We start from the raw sequence: 20,787 nt of genomic DNA, 5'->3' as shown, positions 1-20,787 counted from the left end.
TAGTGGCCAATAATTTCATGTTAACCCTTTTGATGAGACTGGGCTCGTCCAAACTGTGGGTTGTAACTCAGAGTGGGTTGTGGGTCGCTATTTATCGGGGTGTTGACTTTTGGAGAGCAATGATTCATGTTTGTTGTGGTAAATTCAAGTTTTCTGTGTTATTTACCAGTAGTTAATTCACTATACTAGTATTTCAGTTTGTTTAGGTTTTGGTATTTGGGTTTTAAGCTGAAACATTTGGGAAACCTTCAGCTACATGACCAATAAATTGTCCCAGAATCAGAACGGCACCCCTAATTAAACATTAAAACGATCTCAACGATCTTCACCCAGACTGTCTGACATGACTCTTTTGTTGCCCACTATTCTGCTCTGATTTTAGCGCCGTTTGGCGTTGTTCTTACTGACATGAACATAACACAAACCTGATAATAATATGAGCACTTTAAAAAATATATTTTTGAGACAAACTCAAAAACTCTGCTTTTTTTGAACGGGTTTCTGTGTGATAATTGCAACCCTCCAGGTCACTTGCATATGAGAGTGACCGGTATTTCTACAGGATTCCCCTTGTTGTCTTAACTAGGCACTAATAGGGATGTTCCGATGAGGTTTTTATGCTGCCGATTTCGATACCGATCATCCATAAGTGAGATCGACATATACCAATACCGATACCGATCAGGTGTTTTAACTGTACATTTCTTATTTGCTTATGGTGTGTGACAGTTAAACGATATCAACACGATATTCAAACTAGTTTCTTATTCTCTTTTTATTACATATAATTGCTTGAGCAAAACAAAGTCAATAGTACACAATAACTAAACAAGTGCAAAAACTACTATTTGCTACTCATTTAAATCCTTTGGTTTTTACCCTCAAAGTCATCCCGTATCAAAGGAATTATTATCTGAGTTTGTAAACATTAACAAAAACAACAAAAATAAATGTTTACGAAAATAAAAATATCGACAAAATCACTTTAATATCGATCGCATACTGATTCTATCCTTAGAATCGACACCACCAATTTATGGATCAATCCGCCTTCCTCTTATGTGTCGTCTACTGACTGTGACTATGCGGACACACCAACAGTTGTTATAATATCCTCTCTCTCGACTCCTGATCTACTTGTTAATTTCCTCTTAATAGCTGCTTATTGTCTGCTGTAACATGTTTCCATCTACAGTCTTAAACTTAAACAAGCACTTATTTTTTTCTGTTGTTTCAAGCTAGCTTAGCTATTAGCATGCCTGCTCCTGGCTTGCTCTGAGCGGGAAACATGTTTATCCTGGTCCTCTTAATAATATCCTCAAGATAGTAAGAAATTCAGTTTATTGGCCACAATAGAGGTGATTTTTATTAGCTTAGATCGAGGGTGTCAAACTCATTTTAGCTCAGGGGCCACATGGAGGAAAATCTGTGCACACGAGGGCCAGACTATTAAAATCATGGCATTAAAACTAAAAACTAAAGACAACTTCAGATTGTTTTCTTTGTCTTACTTTGGCCCAAAATAGAACACATCCTGAAAATAATACAATTAAAATATAGAAAAAAATACAGGCAGGAGTAAAGTTTAGATCCATGAAGAAAAGAAGAAAGTGAATGAATGTTTATAACTAAATACATTTACATATGCATAAACATTTGTTTTCTTTTGTATTATTTTTTTAAAATATATTAAGTAACGTTTATGACAACCTTTTTCTAAAAGACAATATAGAATGTGAGATATAACAGGATAATGCATGCATTTATCATTTGTTTTCAAAACGGTTACAAAAAAGTGGGACCCCAAAAATTTACTGTAAGACCCCATTTTTATGACTTAATGGGGTCCTTGGGACCCCATTAATTCCTAGCGTCAACACTGATGGAGTATTGGTGCGGGCAAAACAGCAGCAGGCAGCTGTGGCTCGCAGGTTCTAATACTAATCAAATATCATCCCGGGGCCCATCGATGATTTATTCGTGGGCCGGATCTTGACTTTGACACCCATGGCTTAGGGCAGGGGTGTCTAAAGTGCGGCCCGGGGGCCATTTGCGGCCCGCAGGTAATTTTTTAACGGCCCCACGGCACATTCTAAAAATACGATGAAAAAAAAATTAAAAACATAAAAAGTGGTATAAAAGAGCAAACAGGTGAAATGTAACAAGAAAATGTTGCATTATTTACTCTAATAACACAAAACTGCCATGCAGGCTGTTTCTTTCTTTAAAAAATAACAATGAATCAAAATCAATGTCATTATGAATTATTGACCTATTCAAGGCTCCATTTACTTCACATTTAATATTACACTGAGATATTTTGGGGGGAAAATGTTGCATATTTTTTGGTTGCCATTTAAAAAACAAAGTTTTTTAAAAAAGGGCCTAAAAAGAACAAACAAAAAACATAAACAACAATAAAACTTATAATTGACGGATAGATCTGAAGTTGATCTTGAGACTATTGTGGTAAAAGTTAAAAAAAAAGTTGGATTTATTTTTTTAAACTTTACTGAGCAGTACCCTTTTGGATCCCCAATAATTTTAGTGGGACTTTTTTTTTTTTTTAAGTGTCATTGTTCAAAAAAATAATGAATTAAAATCAATGTTGTTATGAGTTATTGACCTTTTTAAGACTCCAATTATTATATAATCTCAAATATTCCACTTTAAAATTTTATTGGGGGAAATATTGCATAGTTTGTGTTTTTTTCCATAAAAAAACACGGTTTTCCTTGACAAAAATGGCATACAACTTAAATCTTTAAAAGCGTTATATTGACAGATAGACCTAATGTTGATCTAGAGATTTAAACCTTGAACAATAATAATAATAATAATACTAAATAATGACACATTTGTAATATTTTTTTTGACCAAAACCTTTTGGGGTCCCCGGGATCAAGTCTGAGTGGAGGCCTAAATGTATCTTTTTTTTATACATATATTGTATTGGTTTTTAAAATAAAAAATATCAAAATGGCCCCCCTCTTGCTTTGATTTTTCAGTGTGCGGCCCTCAGTGGAAAAAGTTTGGACACCCCTGGCTTAGGGGAAAGGCTCCGTACTGTGTGTGGAGACAAAAAAGTAGCTGCTAGCCGCTTGTTAGCCGGGGGACTAAAAATAAATACAGTGTCAGCAAGAGGGGATCGTTGTTTTTGATTGGCATTAAAAGACATTAATAGGCAATGGCAATCACATATTTTTTTTTAGGAAAATCGTCCGTTACTGACCGTAGACCGATTGATCATCACATCCCTCGTTACTAACGAAGATTCTTCATGATTATTCTGGAAAATAGGCGTGTCTATTGTGCTCAGATTCTTGCTCAATGTCCTACTAAATTCTCCAGAGAAGATGCTGATACCAAGCCCAGACATGGAAACCAGTCTGCCAAGACCCCCTAAAGCCTCCCATGACACCACGTCTGCTTTAGTGAAGTGTGACATTTGGCACATTGCGCTTCATAACTGCTTTGGCTCACGGGGAAGGGAACGCATTTAAATTCCTGGCTCTTTGTTGCTGAGCAGTCGCTGTAAAGTTGGAGCGGGCCGAAGAAACTTTTCTTTTTATTAATGGAGTTTAATTCGATGGCGTTCCATCAGACATTCAAGAACACTTTCAGAGAAAAGACCTACAGAGAAACCACCTTGTATCCTGGCCTTATGAGGGCAGTTCACGCGTTTATTCAAATAAAACCCCCCACAGTGTCAAGTACAGTATGTCTGCCTACATAGAGCACAATTCCAGAGACATCCATGCCACATTTTCTCGTCCGGACTTGTCAGCTGGAGGTCATTTGAGAGTAAACATCTGTCTTTTGTAACAAGTTGAATCACAGAAAAACCCAACATGTTTACCCCATGCTCAACTTACATCTGAGGAGGCGCTTTCCTGGCATACGTTTAAGAACCATCTATCCCTTGTGGTGGGTGGTCTTTTTTTTTTTTTTTTAGCTAATCCTGGCTATACGGCGGTAGAAATGCCTTAAAGTTCACGGTCTTGCCTGTCTCCATACTGTCGGCCATCTCTGAGGTTAAAAAAGATTCACATTCTGGCCTTTGTTTGTTGATCCAAAGCTACACTTTTCCTTTTGCTTCTGAGGTGGTTAGCATCTGTCTAAACAATGGCGCTCCATTGAGTTGCATTTATGATTGGTGTGTATATACAGTATGGAGTGACTGTGGAATATGACAGTGTAATGTTTCCACTAATGTGACTAATATCACTTTGACTGAAAGGCCAGAGGTTGTTAGATATTTCTTCACTATATACAGTACAGGCCAAAAGTTTGGACCCACCTTCTCATTCAATGCGTTTTCTTTATTTTCATGACTATTTACCTTGTAGATAGTCACTGAAGGCATCAAAGCTATGAATGAACACATGTGGAGTTATGCACTTAACAAAAAAACATTACAAAACATCTACAAAACATTCCCTTTGCTCTGATTACTGCTTTGCACACTCTTGGCATTCTCTGGATGAGCTTCAAGCACACCTGTGAAGTGAAAACCATTTCAGGTGACTACCTCTTGAAGCTCATCAGGAGAATGCCAAGAGTGTGCAAAACAGTAATCAGAGCAAAGGGTGGCTATTTTGAAGAAATTAGACTATAAAACATGTTTTCAGTTATTTCACCTATTCATAGTTTTGATGCCTTTAGTGACAATCTACAATGTAAATAGTCATGAAAATAAAGAAAAAGCATTGAATGAGAAGGTGTGTCCAAACTTTTGGCCTGTACTGTATTCTTGTACAGTTTTGCGCCATCATCGTAGTGGTTGTTTTACAATTGCGGTTATGAAACGATTTAAAAACGCATAAAAACATTTGAAAATGTGACTATACAATGCTCTTGGTCCTCAGCGTTTTTATTACAATATAACCAAAAATATAAAATAATACATGACTTTGGTGATTGGACAATATGTGTATCCTAATAACACTTTTGTCACATTTTGTATATATTTTAACACAATTCCCTCGCCTACTGAAACCCACTACTACGGACCATGCAGTCTGATAGTTTATATATCAGTGATGAAATCTTAACATTGCAACACATGCCAATACGGCCGGGTTAGCTTGCTAAAGTGCAATTTTAAATTTCGCGCAAAATATCCTGCTGAAAACGTCTCGGTATGATGACGTTTGCGCGTGACATCACGGATTGTAGCGGACATTTTGGGACAGCGTTGTGGCCAGCTATTAAGTCGTCTGTTTTCATCGCAAAATTCCACAGTATTCTGGACATCTGTGTTGGTGAATCTTTTGCAATTTGTTCAATGAACAATGGAGACAGCAAAGAAGAAAGCTGTAGGTGGGAAGCGGTGTATTGCGACCGGCTGCAGCAACACAAACACGTAGCCGGTGTTTCATTGTTTACATTCCCGAAAGATGACAGTCAAGCTTTACCATTGGTCTGTGGAGAACTGGGACAACAGAGACTCTTACCAGGAGGACTTTGAGTTGGATACGCAGACGCGGTACCGTGAGTACGCAGCTGCGGCTTCCAAACATTTGATCGCTTGCCCGTACGTGCGTGCTGCTATGTGCATGTCACGTACGTAACTTTGGGGGAATATATGTGCTGTATGAACTTTGGGGAGGTGAACGGTACTTTGGGCTGTGGGATTGAGTGTGTTGTGCAGGTGTTTGAGTTGTATTGGCGGGTTATATGGACGGGACGGGGGAGGTGTTTGTTATGCAGGATTAATTTGTGGCATGCCCTCTAGTCCTTCACTCTTACTTTCCTCATCCACAAATCTTTCATCCTCGCTCAAATGAATGGGGAAATCGTCGCTTTCTCGGTCCGAATCGCTCTCGCTGCTGGTGGCCATGATTGTAAACAATGTGCAGGTGTGAGGAGCTCCACAACCGGTGACGTCACGCGCATATCGTCTGCTACTTCCGGTACAGTTGCGAACTTTATCGTCAATGTTCTCTACTAAATCCTTTCAGCAAAAATATGGCAATATCACAAAATGATCAAGTATGACACATAGAATGGACCTGCTATCCCCGTTTAAATAAGAAAATCGCATTTCAGTAGGCCTTTAATATAACTATATATTTTGTACATACAGTGCATCCGGAAAGTATTCACAGCAGATCACTTTTTCACGTTTTGTTATGTTACGGCCTTATTCCAATTATTCATTTTTGTCCTCAGAATTCTACAGACAATACCCCATAATGACTATTTGAAAAGGTTTTTAAAAAAAAAAAAAGTGCTAATTGTACAAAAAACATCAAATGTACATAAGTATTCACAGCCTTTGCTCAATACTTTGTTGATGCACCTTTGGCAACAATTACAGCTTCAAGTCTTTTTGAATACGATGCCACAAGCTCGGCACGCCTATCTTTGGTCAGTTTCGCCCATTCCTCTTTGCAACACCTCTCAAGCTCCATCAGGTTGGATGGGAAGCGTTGATTTTCATCCAGGATGTCTCCACACATTGCTGCATTCATCTTTCCCTCTATCCTGACTAGTCTCCCAGTCGCTGAAAAACATCCCCACATCATGATGCTGGCACCAACATGCTTCACTGTAGGGATGGTATTGGCTTGGTGATGAGCGGTGCCTGGTTTCCTCCAAACATGACGCCTGGCGTTCACGCCACGTTCAATCTTTGTCTCATCAGACCAGAGAATTTTGTTTCTCATAGTCAAAGAGTCTTTCAGGTCCGGCAACTCTACCATATACAGGCCTGATTGGTGGATTGCAGCACAGAGATGGTTGTCCTTCAGGAAGGTTCTCCTCTCTCCACAGAGAAATGCTGTAGCTCTGACAGAGTGACCATCGGGTTCTTGGTCACCTCCCTGACTAAACTAAGATGAATGCACAGAGACATTCAAGATGAAAACTAAGTCATTTTCTTCAGAGTTCCGGCCTTTCGGGCCCTTTAATTGTGATTTATTTCCGTTCCATGAGGCGATTGTTTCCGGGTTGGGTCTGGGGCTGCGTTGTGTGCAATATGTCGTGTCTTCACCACGTTGAGGGTGAGTCCATAACACGCTGAATAACTGACTGAATGATTGTGCGGGTGTGTTTGATTTAATGTGAACAATTTCATTGGTCTAATGTCACAAGGATAACTTTATTGATGGCATGTGAAGCTTGTGAACCCCGAAAATCCACAAATTAGCCGTAGCATTGTTTAAAGCGCAGGGTTGAGTTTGAGTTTATTTCGAACATGCAAGCATACAACATGATACATCACAATTTCCAGTTTCTTTTCAACATGTTCGAACAGGAGTAGGAAGAAGCAGAGCTTATTTAATCCTACCCCTTTTCATTACATAACAGTTGCAAAACTTTTTGTTCACTTCCTGTTCACAATTTTTTCACAATAAACTCCATTAGTAATTACAATAAAAATAAATAAATAAATAATAGTAAGAATTTAATAATAATAATTGGTGAAGTAAGTCATATTTCATATGATGAGATAAGTAAGATTACTTTAAGAATGAATGAATGGATGGATGAAATAAATTGAGAATGTTTGTCATGGTTCTTCTTCTTTGTACTTTGTAAACACTTTAAGTTTGAAGAGTTTCTTGAAGTGTATCATATTAGTACATTGTTTGATTGCTTTGCTTAATCCATTCCATAATTTAATTCCACATATTGATATACTGAAGGTCTTAAGTGTTGTACGTGCAAACAAATGTTTTAAATTACGTTTTTCTCTAAGATTATATTTCTCCTCTTTTTTTGAGAAGAATTGTTGTATATTCTTGGGTAGCAGGTTATAGTTTGCTTTGTGCATAATTTTAGCTGTTTGCAAATTCACTATGTCGTGGAATTTCAGTATTTTTGATTCAATAAATAAAGGGTTTGTATGTTCTCTATATCCAACATTATGTATTATTCTAACTGATCTTTTTTGTAACACCGTTAATGAATGAAGTGTACTTTTGTAATTATTTCCCCATATTTCTACACAGTAGCTCAGATATGGTAACACTAGTGAGCAGTAGAGAATATGAAGGGATTTTTGGTCTAGAACATGTTTTGCTTTATTCATTATTGACGTGTTTCTTGCAACTTTATGTTGTATATTTTTTACGTGAGATTTCCAGTTCAATTTATCATCAATCATTATACCTAGAAATTTGGTTTCGTTTACTCTTTCAATTTCTATTCCGTCTATTTGTATTTGTGTTTGACTTTCTCTTCTACTGTTACCAAATTGCATTATTTTAGTTTTACTAAGATTCAACGATAGTCTGTTTTTGTCAAACCATCTTTTTAATTTGTTAATTTCTTCTGTTATTATTTGTATTATCTCCTGTGTGTTCTCTCCTGAACAAAACGCTGTTGTATCATCCGCAAATAATACTAACTTTAAATCTTTTGTAACTTTACAAATGTCATTTATATAGAGATTGAATAATTTAGGTCCTAGTATTAGGATATTAGGGTTAGAAGTGTGGGGGCTTATAAAGGTGTTTCTGTGTACGTTTGACTTTGAAATTTAGGGAAATGTACCTTGGAAACATTGTGTTCTATTAGGCAAGAAACAAATGTAAAGTGGCCGAATTGATCTGAATTGTGGAACAAAAGTCGGTAATCCAAGGTCATTTGTGTCTCTTTAAGTGGAAACAAATCTACATATTTTGTTTTCTTCTCACAGAGAAAAATTGTGCCAACTTGTCTGTCTTGCAGGGCATCAGGGGAAACACAGGAGACTACGGCAACGTTGGGGAGTCGGGTCATAAGGTAAGTTGCGTCTTCACACCGCTATCAGGTGATGTTTGCGCTTGTTCGTTAATGACAACTTGCACTGCTTTGTCCTCAGGGTGAAATAGGAAGCAAAGGCGAGAAAGGAATGAGAGGACTTTGGGGCCGTGTGGTAAAGGATTTCTCTATCACGGGCATTCCCACTATACTATATTACTACGTCATTGGAAAATATGTTGTTGTTTTTTTAACAGGGAGAGCGAGGTCCTACGGGACTGAAAGGATTAAAAGGTGCTGCAGGCTTCAAGGTGAATATGAGCCTTTTAATGCAAACATTGGATTCTAACGCTTTAAATGACACCTTTTGACTGTCATTACAGGGTGTTCGTGGAGGCCCAGGAGACATCGGAAATACCGGGAGGCTGGGAGAAGTTGTGAGCATCCTTTGTAGACCTGAATATTGACATAAACTGTACTTTAAAGACAAAAAGAAAAAGCAATTGCCATGGTAACGCAGCCTTAGAACATGGTATAACCCCACAGGTAACACACATATTTCGCTGCTACACTAGGGAAGGGAGTCATATGGAGGGTTAATCATTTTTCGATGCAGTCCGCTGAAAATGATGGAAAGCGTCACTCTACATAGCAACTGACGCCGTGGTCACAGTTGAAATTGCCACAAAACACATTTTAAGATATTGAACACTCCACTGCCGTCTGGCGGCTAGAGTGGATAGTGCACTTTCCCCCAATTTGTCACGTTTCATGTGTCAGGCAAACCGCGGAGAATGGAGCAATATGAATCCCCCTCCCAACTGGGCTGATTTTGTTTACTGTATGTGCGCGCGACAGGCATGTGCGTGACTGAGCGGCGTGAATGCCAGTTATATTGCTTCAGCCAATCAACCATTTTTCATCAATTTAATTTGAAATTGTGAAAAACATAAGATTTCTTAGTTTGTTCTTTTTAACCACTAAAGATAACAGTGTTGTTCTTATATTTTTTGGTTAAAATTTTGTTTTAATATATTTTGAGCAAGTGACATTACACTATAAAAGGTATTTTAGTGAGCCTTACTGGGAACGCGACATTTTGTGTTTGGCTTTAATGCTAATAGACTGGCTCTAACAAGCGTGATTGTGCACGCCTCTGACGCCTTGTGCACTTATCCACTCTTTACAAGTACAAGGTTTCCACAGGTCATTAAGAAACATTAACAAGACAGTAAATATATTTTGTGAAAATGGAAAATGCGATTAAAAAACATGAAAATGTAATGTCCAGAGGCAATAAAAAATGTAATGTAGCGAAGTCACACACACACTATTCGCTAATTACAAGTTAGCTAGTTAACGTTGTCAAATATCTTTGGCGTGACCAACAAAGCAACTTCTGCTGTCGTGACGACACCACCACAACTGGCAGCTGCTGCTACCACTACAAAAAAATAGATGAATAAACTTTTTTTTTTTCAGATTAAACAATCTTGTGAGCCAATTCTAACTCACCAGTGAGTAACGGTTAACGTAAACTTTTCAACTATTAATAATAATAATAATAATAATAATAATAATGTAACACACTTTACATTTGTTAAAATCTCAAAGTGCTACAAAGTATTAAAAAATGTTTAATAAAAAAAAGGTAAAAAATAGAAATAGAAAGTTAGAATATATAATCGAAAATTAAAATAGAAATAAAAACATGAAAAACACTACATAAACACTAGATAAAACACAGAAACATATACTGTATAAAATAGAAATAAAAAAATGAAAGCACTGGATAAAACAGATAGGCAAGCAGTGCATTTTAAAAACAAGAAGGCAGAGAAATTAGATAAAAGCTGTGCTATTCAATATTATCATTGTCAAATGCCTAAAATTTGGCCTATACAGATAAACTTTTGATAATATATAATAACTATCTGCAATAGGACATGGACATTACTTTTTTCAAATTGGCATTAAAGAAGGCATTAAAAGCATTTTATTAGATTTGCTGATACCTGTACAAAACCCTGTAATAAATGCATATATCATATACATTGGGAACACACCTTCTAGACACACTTATGACACCATTAATAATTTTGAACAATAGGGGACCCTTTGATTATTAAAGGGTCCCCTATTGTTCAAAATAGACTTATTGTATTGTATAGACTTTTATTGTATTAAAGTTTAACACAACCACCATGAATACAAAAGTATTTACAGCATTTTACTCTTATTTTTCTTTGTTTTTTCTTCTCTAAAGGGCAGGAAAGGTGAACGAGGATATGAAGGAATTGCTGGCTATGAAGGAGTAAAGGTACACATCTTTTTCATTATGATCCTTATTTTGTTATTCATATTTGTTTTAATTATTATGTGGTTACATTTATAGGGTGAGAAAGGGAGCACTGGTCCAGAAGGGAATCCTGGCCCGCGAGGAACGTCGGTGTGTACAAAGCAAAATACACAATTTTTTGTAGAAAACGCTAATAATCATTTCCTGTGTGGTATATCTTTGGGATAAAGCTGTGTTTTGACTAATTTAGCGTCTCCACAAACACTGTAAGCCACAATGAGTCATGAAAGTAAAAGCCCCGGTTACAGCAAATACTACCAATATGTCGTGTCCTACTCGGGAGAATAATGCATTGTCGTTATTCTAGAAGTTTGTGACATAAGTTAACTTACCCTGGAGCCATTGTTGTGTACATTTGACTATTGAAAACTTAAGAAGAACAGCTAGTTTGCTAGATGTCTGATTCACCAAACACATGTATGAGTATTTATTACATGTACTTGTTGTTTAGTAATGCTAAAATGAAACATATATCAATATTTTGTGTCTAAATTAGAATATAACATAAAAACAGTTCAATTTGACATGTTTTTTAATTGTCTTTGTTGTCAAGCTACTGAATTGCTAAGCTAACTTCCTTTATTTTTACTGTGCTTAAGTCTTAAACACCATTTAAGTTTTTTTTAATCAATATTGTAATCGAATCAGGATTATTTTATTATTATTCAACCAAATAACACAACATTGTCAAATGTGACATGTAGCCTTATGCTATCTGGTGTATTAGTACTTTTAACATGTACTTGTTACTATTTTAGTAATGCTAAACCAAAACATATCAATATTGTGGGTCTCTTAATTAGAATATCACCTAAAAAAAAAATTGCAGTTACATTTGACGTGTAACTAAATTGTCTTTGTGGTTAAACTAAACTATGTTACGAATCGCTAAGCTAACTCATATTTTTTTTTTCTACATTTAAAACACTTCCTTGTGGTATACATAACATTCTTTGGTCAAAAATGTTGCATAGATTATGTTTTACAGACCGTCTTCAAGCTGCTTTCCTACCATCCCTTCAGCTTTGTGCTTGTTTACGTGCCTCCACTTCGACAGCGTCTTCTCCCCCGTCAGCCATGTTGTAGTTTTAGTGCTTCCATATGGAGTCCCCTGACAGATATAAGTTACAACAATGCACTACTTTTGATTAGAAATGGCAACAACGGAGCATACATGTGCATGTACGAGCCAGTCTGCCCCACAACAAGAGGATAGCGAATAAGAGGGAACTTATTGACTACAATGGCGGACTCGTGCAAATCTCTTCGGGTCAAACTTGACCATATATGGAGATTCAACTGACATTATACATGGGAAGAAAGTCACAAATTGACCAAATATCAAACGGCTTGTTTGGAGGAAGTATGAAGAAAGGCAAAATTGTTTTATGAACAATTTTCAGGACTTTTGCAGATCCCAAATGAACAAAAACAGCTACCAATAAGACAAAAAAGTCTTATTATTTTAGGTGTCGAACTAAGCCAAACTCGGCTAAATTACTATATATATTTTTAGCACTGTGCTTAAGTGGTAGCCACCATTATATAGTTATTCTTTTATCACACTGTATGGATGTTTATCAGTATCTTTATTAGAACTCTACCAAAAACCACTAAAAGCCGACAAGTAGCCTAATTTTCTTTGGTATCAAAGAAAATAGCTACTGTAAGCTAATGCAAACATATTCTTGTTAGTGTTGCAGATTTTTTTACAGTGTTGTGCAAAATCGTAAAACAAAGACGAACATCGGCAGAGAAAGCTTCATGTAACAATGATGCCTTCAAGGCCATGGGAAACCACAACATATGTTAAACATTGAATAAACTACATGTAAACATAACAAAACATAGGACCCAGTCTGTTACAATATGAAAAATATCTAAATAAATTATTAAAAACATGAAATACTATTTAAAATATCTTATCAACCAAAAATGAGAGTCGAAGCAAATTAGGTTGCTAATTTTAAGTTTGCAAATGCTTCCGGATAGCCATACGCAGCATAAAAACATGTTCCATCCGTTTATTTAAGTAGTGTTTTATTTTCTTATATTCAAACAGTGTCACTGTTCAAACTGTGTGTAATGTTACAGTGGCAAAAAAATATTAAATATACCGTATTTTCCGGACTATAAGGCGCACTTAAAATCCTTTTTTCCCCCTAAAAACTCGACAGTGCGCCTTACAGCCCGGTGTGCCTAATGTACAGAATAATTCTGGTTTTGCTTACTGACCTCGAAGCAATTTTATTTGGTACATGGTGAAATGATAAGTGTGACCAGTAGATGGCAGTCAAACATAAGAGATACATGTAGACTGCACTATGATGGCAATATGACTCAAGTAAACAACACCAACATTTTATATGTTCCATTGAAAATATAGAACATTACACACGGCGCTCAAAAATCTATCAAAGTGTTTTATTACGACTTTGGTAAGCTATGAAGCCGCACCGCTTGATGTGCTTCAACATACGAGTATTATTATGGTGTGTGTATAAGGTAAGACATATTATCTGGCGTTTTGTTTCGCAATATTATGCAAAAGCAACGTTTCCTACCTTGTGGTACCTGCTGATCTGTATTTGGGATCTGCATAAATCCTGAAAAATTGCGCGTGTCCGTCTTTGTAGTCCATAGTCGATAAGCTTCTTCTTTTTCTCTATCTTCTTGTTATGTGACATTCATCCTCCACTGTTGCCATTTCTAATATAAAGTAGTGTAAAGTTCTTACTTATATCTGTCAGTAAACTTGCCATGAAAGCGCTAAAACATACCGGTATAGTGAGTTTACATTATTCACCCAAGGAACTTTAGTTATTAGAGAGTTCCGGTCGGACGGTTTTTCACGGGACACATTTCAGGCGGATGAGGAGATGCTGCTCCGTTGTTGATTTAAGTAAAGTCTGAATGTCATTAAAACAGTTAGCTCCATCTTTTGACACTTCGTCCACTCCCGTCCTTGCACGCTACACCGCTACAACAAAGATGGCGGGGAAAAGACGCTGCAAAAGGTGAGCCACGTAAATAAGACCGCCCACAAAACGGCGCATCCGGAAGCGACTGTCAGAAAGCGGCTTGAAGAAGATCTGTAAAACGTAATCTATGCAACATTTTGACCAAAGAACCACCATTACATGTTATGTAGACCGCAAGGAAGTGTTTTCAATTTAGAGAAGAAGAAGAAAAAAAAAAAGACTCCTTTAAAGCGCCTTATATATGAAAAAAGATTGAAAATAGACCATTCATCGGTGCGCCGTATGGTCCGGAAAATACGGTACTTGTTAAATAAAACCTCTACCTTGTTTTCAACGAATACTTAAGCCTACTACGCGACTTTATTTTATATCGATCATTATGGAGATACTTGGAGAGCCAAGTGTTTTCTGAGGTGGTACTTGATGAAGAAAGTTTGAGGACCACTGCATTCGAATCCAACCAACATAAGAGTAAAAAACAAACAAACACAATTTAACATGGAGCCTGAATGTCTGACAGGGCATTGTGGGAGATCCAGGAGAGAGAGGGGCTGCTGGACAGAAGGGGAAGCCCGTATGTATACCCGTCATTACAACCTGGAGTATTTGGATCCGTTTGCACATGTTTCTTCTCTATGTTATTGTCCGACTCAGGGTGTCACAGGACCTCGTGGTAGAAGTGGCACTATTGGACCAAAGGTGACGACACCATCACAGCCCCACTTACTGAACCATTTGTCTACTTTATAGTAACATATACCATTTCCACAGGGCATCGTTGGAGATCCTGGGATATTTGGTAGAGATGGAGACCATGGAATAGAGGTACTTTTTTTGGTGCAATACCTGAGTCCGATTATACACTGGCCCCTTCCTTTGCAGCATGTGCATTGTTTACATGTTTGTTGTCATTGCGGCCACAGGCTTATCAAGGCCCACAAGGCCAAAGTGGAAAACTGGGACTAGGTGGCACAAAGGTAACGCAGATGTTGTTGAAATTGGCATTTTGGTAGCTCCATTCACGGCGTGCTTCTTTTCCAGGGGGAGAAAGGTACCTTCGGGACACCGGGAGAAATGGGACCTCATGGCCGAACTGTAAGTTGGAAGAAAAGACTCCACTGTCAATGGAATTGATTACTGTAAGTAAGAAGTCCTTTACAGTGGGTGGTTTTAACAAATGTTTGACTCTCGAGGGCCCAAGAGGTTACAAAGGCTCTGCGGGGAAACCAGGCAGACCCGGATTCATTGGACCACCGGGACCTAATGTGAGTCTTTAAGTTTAAAACTGGACCGTCAGAATTAAACGCAATTAAATGGTGTCATTTTTGTTTCCGCAGGGACATGTGGGAGTGGCTGGAAAACAAGGGAGCAAGGTACTGTCACACACCTGAAGTGAATACTTTTAAATATAGCTTTTTATTTTAATGTTTAATTCAGGACAGTACATATTAATAATCAATTTGTTGTACGGATTGTAAACGAGCCAGATTATGAATACATTTCCGTCCGTAGTCCGCCATACCAATATGGGTAGCACTGCGAGGAAGGTTGGTAAAGTGTTTCGCCCAAGGAGACGACAGTGCCTACAATGGTGGAAATTTACAACAACTTTTGGATTACATTTGTGCTTTTGCTATGATTTAGCCTCATTATAAGGCAAAGCAATCTACACAACCAGTGTAGTATGGATGGTATTAAATCTAATCAGATTTACAGAAGAGTTACCATACCATACCATACCATACCAACTTTATTTATAAAGCCCTTTAAAAACAACCACAGTTGAAAAACAAAGGGCTGTACACCACAAAGAAATAAAGGCAAAGGACAGACTAAAAAATAAAATTTAAAACAGAAGTAAAATACACATTAAAAAAGCAAATACAAAATTACCCTAAGAACAATTTTGTTAGATAAAAAGCAGTTAAAAAAGTTAAAAGTTAAAAACAGTTTAAAGTCTCATGCTGGGTTAAAAGCCAGTGAATAAAAATGGGTTTTAAGAAGGGTCTTAAAAATAGCCAAAGAAGGGGCCTGTCTCACATGAAGTGGAAGATCATTCCAGAGTTTTGGGCCCGCAACAGAGAAGAGTTATTAGAATTGATTGTAATGAAATTGCTAGGGATTCTCAGAAAATGGGAATCACATCTAAATTGCAATTCTTATTTATTACAATACTTAATTGATTCATAATTTTCAAAAATCGATTAAAGAAAAAATATAAATATATGATTATTTTATTTTAAAATCAATGTTGAACTTTTTCTTTGCGCTTACTCGCCACACCTGTATGAACACCTTGCAAGTAGCCAAGATTAACTTTTTTTTTTTTTTTTTTACCTGTAACCTGTTTTGAAGGCGTTTTATTATAGTTTGTATTCCAAATAAAATATTGCAAGAATTGATTTGTATTGGGAATTGCATTGAATCGAAAACCGATTCTGAATCAAATCGTCACCCAGAGAATCGTAATCAAATCGTGAGTTGTTGTAAGATTCCCATACCTAGAAATGACCATTTTTTTCTAGTAGTTTATGACTTGATTCTAATAAAAACATTTGAATGCATTTTCCTTTCAATAGTAAATTTTTATTCTGGTAATTTTTCACGTTTTTCCCCCTCACAATAGTACATTTTTCTTCTCGGAAAACGACGACTATATATTTGTAAAATCACGACTTCCTAATAATATTCATGGGTGTGTCACGAGATCTCGGGAGATTAACACATGTAACACCCTTGTCATAGCAGTTTTCCTGAAAGCATAGGTGCCGTCAGGAGTGTTCTTGTAAAAAAAAAAATTTTTGTCAAAATACTGAAACTTTGTCCTTGTCAACGATCATATTTGACCTTTGTTGTTGTAAAACTACAGCGCTTTCCTGGGAACGTATGGCTCAAGTCCTGTAAAAATATAGTAACGTTTAAGTTTATCCAATCTTTTTTGTAACTTTCATATTTTTTTTCTCATATTTACCTATAATAAACTAATGAAAAACAACATTGCACATTAGAGATAAACAGAACGAGTCTAAAGTCTGCAGTGCGGTTACTGAGGCACAGAAACATTTGAGTGATCTTTCCTTCTGCTAATTATTGATAAAAACTGCCATAATGTATGACAATTCTCTCTTAGGGCAACATGGAGACACTTTTATTACAAGTTGTAACACCCTGCTTTCTGGTCTTCTTAAAAAAGGTTATTGCACCTTTACAACTACTCCAAAATTCAACGGCACGTGTCCTGACGAAGACCAGAGATCGGGCTCACATTACACCAGTTTTAAAATCTCTGCATTGGGTCCCCGTGTGTTTCAGGCTAAATTTTAAGGTTCTTCTTATGGTTTATATATGTTTTCATGTCATTGGGCCTTCTTATCTTTCAGATTTTCTTGTACCCTACGAACTTTCACGGGCCCTGAGATCCTCCGGCACTCATCTCCTAATTATTCCAAATGTCAGGACACAAAGTCTTTTGACTACTATGGCCGCCGTCTATGGAACAGCTTGCCGGAGGACCTCAGGGCTGGAGACAGCGTTCATGTTTTTAAGAGCAGGCTTAAGACCCACCTTTTTGATTTGGCTTTTACTTGATATTCATTTTTTTATTGAAGTCATATGTATTTTACTTTTTTATCTTATTAGCTATGCAATATTTTATCTAATTCTATTTATTTATTATATTTTCAATGTATATTTCTATATATTTTTTTTATCTTCATATGTCTTACTTGTATTTTATCCTTTATTCGTAGTCATTGTTCTTACTATTTTACATGTTTTATTATTTTTTACTTTCTAACGTTCCTCAGAGGGAGCCATCTGCATCAGGGGTTATCGGCTGTGCCGTGGGAACGCTTTGTGTCAGCGTTCTGGTGGCCGTGGTCTGATGGCCTCCTGGTGCAGATGGCTCCTGTGATAGTGTTTACTCACCTGGCTCCTCTGTACTCACCCATGCATTCATTTGTTCATATAGGGTATTGTTTTTAAGTCTGTAAAGCACTTTGTGTTGCATTTCTTTTATGTATGAAAAGCGCTTTATAAATAGTTTGATTTGATTTGATGATACGATTGAACGTTACTCGGAAGATGACTTAGACCCAAGACCAATTTATTTTTGTACAATTAAACCATTTCTGGTGCATTTTTGAACAGGGTGATACAGGAATCCCCGGAATTCAAGGAGTCAAAGGTGCACTGGTAAATATCCCATCCTGTTTTTGTTCCATCATAATTCCCTTGTCAATATTTGTGTTTCATCAATCACAACCTTTTTTAAAGGGAGAAAAAGGCGTGAAAGGCCCCAAAGGAAGGGTAAGTTCCACTGTGTCATTAGCGAAGCGTCACTGGAGCGTAACTTTACTTAGTTGGCCGTCACTCGCACCGACGCTGATGGGGTCAACCTGCTGTGTAGGTTGGAGACGGCGGGGAGCCGGGTCCTCAGGGAGGACGGGGAAAGCGCGGCCCAGCTGGCCCAGATGGACGCTCGGGTCCCGTGGGAGTCAAAGGAGTGCGAGGTGAAGGAGGACCAGATGGATTTCAGGGCCCCCCAGGACCACCGGTATGTGAAATATCAACCCGTGTATGTTTGTTTTTAATCTTCAACTCTTAACATGAAGGTGCTACTGTAATACACTGGATCTTGTTCACTATGGCTTCATCACTGTTGCTGTCAAGAACAATTTGTAAAAAGATTCTCATTAGTCAAGACTTTCAGCCAAGCCATCCGTCAGCGTGCTTACAAATCCATAATGAGTCCTGGGAAATATAATTGGCCCCATTTGTTTGGGGTTCCTCTGAAAAGCTGCCATGGCTCTCAGCTGGAATATTCATCGCCCCTGTTCCAGAGTGACTTCCAGTGATAGATGTGCTAATGATTCGTTACACAGGGTCCAACACTGCCGGCTCAACATGTGATCGAGGTTTGCAAGAAAGTGGTCCTGGAGCAGATGTCCACCTTCGCCAACTCCATCAAGAGGACGTGCGCCGCAGTGTGCCCTCTCTATGGAGATGTTCCCATGGGCGCTCCCGGTCCACCCGGACAGAAAGGCCCACCCGGGCCTCCTGTGAGTTGCGACAGTTTACGCATCTTCAGCCTAAACACACCAGCAGAGTTCATTCCCCATACATCGTTCGCTTCTGTCCGACACGTTGCGCATGTCTGGATTAAGTCAGCTGCAGTATTTGGCAGAAAAACGAGCACTGAAAACATGCTGAGTTTCCACGTCGCCACGAGGACAAACATGGAGTCGCATTGTAGACGCCTGGTATGCGTTGAATGTTTTTTGGAGAGTTTCAGTAGCCGTCAAATCCTTTCCATATTGTTATGCTGCACAGTCGCAGCCCATGTGCGACAATATCACCATCATGCTCAATACCAGCAATACGTCTAAGGCCACAATGATAAGAAAACATGGGAAATGACCAAAACAATTTACCAGTAATTATGAATTTAAACTACTGTAATTATGGAAATAATAAAATTCATAACATTTGCTTTATTTCTGTAAAAAAAAAAAAAAAATTTTTAGTATTGTCACAACTTTATATAGGAAAAACACGGAAAACGACCATCAAATATATGATTAGTTATGAGAAAAAACTACGATGATAATACGATTAATGCATTTATATTTACTCTATTTTTGTTCTAGTATTATTATAACTTTATGCTTCATGCTAATACATGTTTTGTCTCCTAATGTTATGACTTTTTTTCTAGTAATTATATAACCTCCTAAAATAAAATCTCAAAGTATTTCTATTATTAAGATTTTTTTTTCTTTTAGTAATATTACAGACATTAATACGTGTCAAAATTAAGCCTTTTAAAAATATTACAAATATAAATTGTCCTTAAACAGTTTTACTTTATTCTTCGACTATTACAATGTCATTCTAGTAAAATAAATAAATGATAAATGGGTTATACTTGTATAGCGCTTTTCTACCTTCAAGGTACTCAAAGCGCTTTGACACTATTTCCACATTTACCCATTCACACACACATTCACACACTGATGGCGGGAGCTGCCATGCAAGGCACTAACCAGCAGCCATCAGGAGCAAAGGGTGAAGTGTCTTGCCCAAGGACACAACGGACGTGACTAGGAAGGTAGAAGGTGGGGATTGAACCCCAGTAACCAGCAACACTCCGATTGCTGGCACAGCCACTCTACATACTTCGCCACGCCGAAGCATTTTTTTGTCTTTATTTTAAAATTTTTACGTCCTGTTGTTTTTCAGGAAATATATTACTTTAGTTTTGTAAAATCAAGATGTTTTTGTCATGATATTATGACTTAATTTTTTGTACTATAACAGCTTTTTTAAAATTGAAATATTCTACTTATTTTTTTGTAAAATATATTTAGTTTCCCGCAAAATTTTAAATGTTTCTAATAATATTAGAATTTATTATACTTTATTGCGATATACAACTTTATTTTTTAAAGACTTTATTTTTGTAATCTAACAACTTTTATTAATTATAATATTACACTTTTTTTCTTATAAAATGTATTTTGTTTCCTGCAAAATTTAAAACATTTCTAATAATATTAGAATTTATTATACTTTATTTTGGTATTATCACAACTTTTTTTTTTTTTTTAATATCAAGCCTTTTTCTTTGTGATATTTCAAGTGAAATATTTTGTTTACATTTAAATTCCTAAAAACAAAAATACATTTTGCAAACCTAATAGTGTTGTGTCAAAACAAGATCAGTTACACATATTTTGATCATGCAAAAAGTCTAGA

At 37.0% G+C, this 20,787-nt stretch overlaps 1 protein-coding gene and 1 long non-coding RNA gene across 2 annotated transcripts in view; one reads left to right on the top strand and one right to left on the bottom strand.

Moving 5' to 3' along the window:
• LOC133657233 (uncharacterized) overlaps positions 1-20,787 on the bottom strand; it is a 972,718-nt gene that overhangs the window by 470,422 nt on the left and 481,509 nt on the right. The gene's annotated exons all lie outside the window — the stretch shown is intronic.
• Positions 1-20,787, top strand: part of zmp:0000000760 (collagen alpha-1(IX) chain) — a 35,567-nt gene that overhangs the window by 14,086 nt on the left and 694 nt on the right. Inside the window, exons 7-23 of the mRNA XM_062059602.1 lie at positions 8,680-8,733; positions 8,813-8,866; positions 8,949-9,002; positions 9,075-9,128; positions 10,958-11,011; positions 11,087-11,140; positions 14,552-14,605; positions 14,686-14,730; positions 14,803-14,856; positions 14,955-15,008; positions 15,073-15,126; positions 15,225-15,296; positions 15,369-15,404; positions 18,181-18,225; positions 18,307-18,339; positions 18,440-18,586; positions 18,915-19,091. Of these exons, the coding sequence (XP_061915586.1) occupies positions 8,680-8,733; positions 8,813-8,866; positions 8,949-9,002; positions 9,075-9,128; positions 10,958-11,011; positions 11,087-11,140; positions 14,552-14,605; positions 14,686-14,730; positions 14,803-14,856; positions 14,955-15,008; positions 15,073-15,126; positions 15,225-15,296; positions 15,369-15,404; positions 18,181-18,225; positions 18,307-18,339; positions 18,440-18,586; positions 18,915-19,091 (1,095 nt within the window). The remainder of the gene's footprint in view (positions 1-8,679; positions 8,734-8,812; positions 8,867-8,948; positions 9,003-9,074; positions 9,129-10,957; positions 11,012-11,086; positions 11,141-14,551; positions 14,606-14,685; positions 14,731-14,802; positions 14,857-14,954; positions 15,009-15,072; positions 15,127-15,224; positions 15,297-15,368; positions 15,405-18,180; positions 18,226-18,306; positions 18,340-18,439; positions 18,587-18,914; positions 19,092-20,787) is intronic.

The sequence above is a fragment of the Entelurus aequoreus genome, linkage group LG09 (genome assembly GCF_033978785.1).
Source record: "Entelurus aequoreus isolate RoL-2023_Sb linkage group LG09, RoL_Eaeq_v1.1, whole genome shotgun sequence".
Taxonomy (NCBI): domain Eukaryota; kingdom Metazoa; phylum Chordata; class Actinopteri; order Syngnathiformes; family Syngnathidae; genus Entelurus; species Entelurus aequoreus.
This window is presented reverse-complemented; position numbering and strand designations above follow the sequence as displayed.